The 3684-nt window shown below is 35.0% G+C and overlaps 1 protein-coding gene across 1 annotated transcript; it reads right to left on the bottom strand.

Annotated features, from left to right (window-relative positions):
• On the bottom strand, window positions 1-1910 carry LOC106765105 (expansin-A2). Its single transcript, XM_014649608.2, has 3 exons — window positions 1574-1910; window positions 1055-1367; window positions 1-576 (listed from the first exon to the last, which is right to left on the bottom strand). Exons 1-3 carry the CDS (start codon window positions 1719-1721, stop codon window positions 273-275), a joined length of 765 nt encoding a protein of 254 aa, XP_014505094.1. The 5' UTR covers window positions 1722-1910; the 3' UTR covers window positions 1-272.
• Between the last annotated feature and the right edge of the window lie 1774 nt (window positions 1911-3684).

The following is a 3684-nucleotide window of genomic DNA, read 5'->3' as shown; positions in this document are numbered from 1 at the left end:
TGAAATTAATAGTAACTGGAATTGAAAATTGAATATAACAGTACATTTGTGAAGTCCCTAGTGGGTGCTCTAATTTATATATTGTACCATATATAAATCACCTCAGCTACTTTCCATAATCAATGCCTCTCTTAATATTTTTGTGGCATCAAAAACAACTAAAACCTCTTCAATTATTATCCCGTTGGGGATTAATTTTCACACAATATATATAGGTAATCACCTTTTATAATTTACTAAAATAAAGTTAATAACATGTGATTTATTTTCTCCTAAAACTGACCCCCTTGGAAGGTCTGACCAAACTGCCAGTTAGCTGGTGCCACGTTGAAGGCTGTCACAGTTCTACCGTCACTGGCGGTGACTTTAAAAGATAGGCTTTGTCCATTGAGGTAGGAGTTGCTCTGCCAATTTTGTCCCCAGTTCCTTGACATAGGTTGCCAGCTAGTTCTGGACCCTTTGATGGAAACTGCATGGACATCCCCTGCACCCGCGACGTTGGTGATCAAAACCAGGTTGAAGTAAGAATGTCCATTGATTGTGAATCTTATTCCCCCCTTTTTCACACAGGGCACCCTGTTATCATCATCACCAAATAAAAAAAAAAAAAAGAGGTTTTAACTGGTTAGGTTGGTAGGAAACTAGAACAAGTTAAATCAAATTCTATATGCACTCTTCTATCAATATCAAATAATTAAAGATCTCAATACAGAAAATACTTCAAAAAAAAAGTTTCTCTTTTTGGTTGTTTTACCATTTTAAAATAGATAATTTATGGAATTTGTAATAAAGAGGGCAAGATTTTTACTTATTATAAAAGAAATAATTATTTGATACATTTAAGTTTTTATATTCATTTAATATTATTTTTTTCTATATTTTATTTTTTTTCTTAAAAAAATATAATTTTTTTTATACTTATAGTATATGTATATTATGTGTTAAATAAATATAAAAATGTGTAAAATGCAAACACAGTTTCTCCCATTCTCATTCATATTCAGGAATGTAGCAAAATTATGCGTGAGTTATGTCTTTGGATTTGGTGACGTACCTTCTAAATGCCACAGGCACAATTCCAGCTCTATATTGAGCAATTTGAAGGAAGGCTGGTTCTGCCATATCAAAGTGTTGTAGAGGAGGGTTGCACCAACCACCATCATTGTTTGGCAAAGCAAAGTTTGGAGGACAGAAGTTTGTAGCAGTCACAACAATGGTGCCAGGTTTGCACCACCTCGGGTCATCATCACACCTCATTTCAAAACAAGCCCCACAACTCAAGCCATTGTCGAACAAAGCAGTGCTTAGAGCTGCAGTGTTAGTTCCATATCCCTGACTGTACAGATTTCCATACCCACATGCACCTCCTGCACACATCAAACAAAAGGGTCAGATATTAGAAAACAAGACAAAAATTAGATAAAAGCAATGTCAAAATCACTAGATGTCCAAGAAACTGAAGACGTAATCATGTTTGCTAAAAGTCCCAATTTGTCAATGTGTCGTACATGAAGTAGTTCTGAATACTCAGTAAATTTGTTTGGAGATAGATAAAGACAAAAGTTAAACTCACCCATTGTGCCAGAAGCATCACCACCACCATAGAAAGTGGCATGACCACCCTGCCAACCGCCATAGTCAGCAAAGGCACCCTTTGAGTGCATGTGAAAGTGGATAAAAATGAGAATAAGTAGGACAAATGAAGATGCATGGAGTGCCATATTGGTTGAACAGAGGAATGTTAATTTGCTCTGCTGTGATGCTGAATGCTTTAGCCAACAGAGGGGTGTGTATTTATAAGCATGATCTGGTTTCTGACAGGCACAATGGTAGGGTTATTTCCTTAAAGTCACAGAACAAGTGCCAAATCGAATGCACATGCGATGGTTCTGGTTGAGATTCCCAACCGCTAATCTAGTAGGGCAGAGACCAGCACATGCATCCCCAACGGCCCAGCAAACTTTATAGGCCTATTATCATATTTCTCTTAGCCATTACTTTAGTAGCATTACTTAGGGTACTGTTAGTTGGATAAGAGTCATAGAATAGGCAGAGATTCTCAAACTCACGGAACAAAAACGTCAAGGACATCTTATTAATACTCAAAGCATCACTGCACAAACTCAAATCGCAAACAGTTTTACTTCATCGCAGTAATTGAAATAGTATGCTATTAAAAAATTGACAAAATTGAATAAAAATGAAGATTTATAAACTTATTTTAAGATTTTGGATTAAAGTGATATCAATCACTTGTATTGTATTATATAAAATGTGATTCTCAATAATTTTATATTAGAAGATCCATTGTATATAACTCCTCAGAATTTTTCAGACATAAAGGTCTATAAAACTGAAACTAAAGGGAAAAGTTACAAAATCTCATGATCATTATTACAAGAAAATGAAAACCAAAGAAAGCATCATAAAGTCAATAAAAAATAGAGATTGGTAAAACTAGAATTTAAACAAAGGGTATTGATAGGTAGCAGTTTGTGGTGTAGGTGTTTTGAGTTGGAGTGAAAATCGATATAAATGCACCTCCAATTGAATTGTGTAGGGTAGGGTCTTAATTAAGGAAATCACAAACCTAACATTATCTTTGCACATGAAAGGGTATCTGTCTATCTGGGCAAGCAAAAGCAGGAGCATCTGAGGGCATTTCCATGATATATGCCTCCCCTTTTTCACGCGCAAAAAGACGATAATATCTTCTATGTGCTTCACAGTTTGGCACATAGACAGGATTTCATAGACTATGTGTCATTAATTATGCGGTTTCTTCAATATAATTAAAGTGTTTTGTCCATAATTTATTATAGGAACAGGCTTGCCAAATCATGGTTGGACTCATACGTGGCCTAATGTATTATCCCCGTGTGTCAAAAAAGAACTGAAGAATGATTGAGTTGATGTGCATGCTCACAGTTTTTTATTAGATCAGATGAAACTAGTTGCGGCACATATCGTTTTCTATCATTGATTATGTATTTGACACCCAATTAAGGCATTTGGATAAACCAGTCTTGCAAATTTTGTTTCGGAAGTACTTTATTGCATTTAGATGTTACTTGATCAAAATCATATCATATAATCGTCGTCACATGCCATAATCTTAAGAGGGAATGAATCTACTATCTCTAAAAATATTCTAGAACTCTTAATAGTGATTCACATTTCCTCCATTTCAACGTAAGAAGTTCCAAAACTTTTAAACTTTTATCTTTAGACGTAAGGCTTATATTTATCTGCACGTTTTTTCTTAAAGGCTTGTATAGTATTTGGAGCAGAGGCATAGGGGGACTTTTTACCAACTTTTTTTTTTCATGCATGATGTCTCCTCTTTATTTATACAGTGTGCTACCCAAGTGTAGAGCTCGTCCAAGTTGGCAAGCAGAGAAATAAATATATTGGAGGTAAAAGGGGAGAGGCGTGAGCATGGAGAAGAGAAGACGAAGGTGCAAAAGAGGACAAAAAGCTTTGAAAATGAAAGGAAAGAGTGTGTAAAGGCGTTAAAAGGTATACTACATCAGTTCTATTGAACAACCGATGTAGTAACACGTTTTTTTATTAATTAAAAGACAATTTATTAATATTTTTTATAATTTTATTTTACAATTGATGTAATATGGTTTCTGTTCCGGTAGATATTTTTGGGGACCGAGACACTAACCTGGATGACGC

Source organism: Vigna radiata, chromosome 6, assembly GCF_000741045.1.
Source record: "Vigna radiata var. radiata cultivar VC1973A chromosome 6, Vradiata_ver6, whole genome shotgun sequence".
Taxonomy (NCBI): Eukaryota; Viridiplantae; Streptophyta; class Magnoliopsida; order Fabales; family Fabaceae; genus Vigna; species Vigna radiata.
The sequence above is the reverse complement of the archived record's forward strand: the minus strand, read 5'-3'. Positions and strand labels throughout refer to the sequence as shown.

What these genes read in the sequence shown, in the direction of transcription:
- LOC106765105 (XM_014649608.2), bottom strand. Translation starts at nt 1,721, where the DNA reads ATGGCACTCCATGCATCTTCATTTGTCCTACTTATTCTCATTTTTATC. An exon ending in TGATGCTTCTGGCACAATGG is followed by an intron (nt 1,368 to 1,573) that starts GTGAGTTTAACT and finishes TGATGTGTGCAG; the next exon opens with GAGGTGCATGTGGGTATGGA. An exon ending in GTGCCTGTGGCATTTAGAAG is followed by an intron (nt 577 to 1,054) that starts GTACGTCACCAA and finishes TGATGATAACAG; the next exon opens with GGTGCCCTGTGTGAAAAAGG.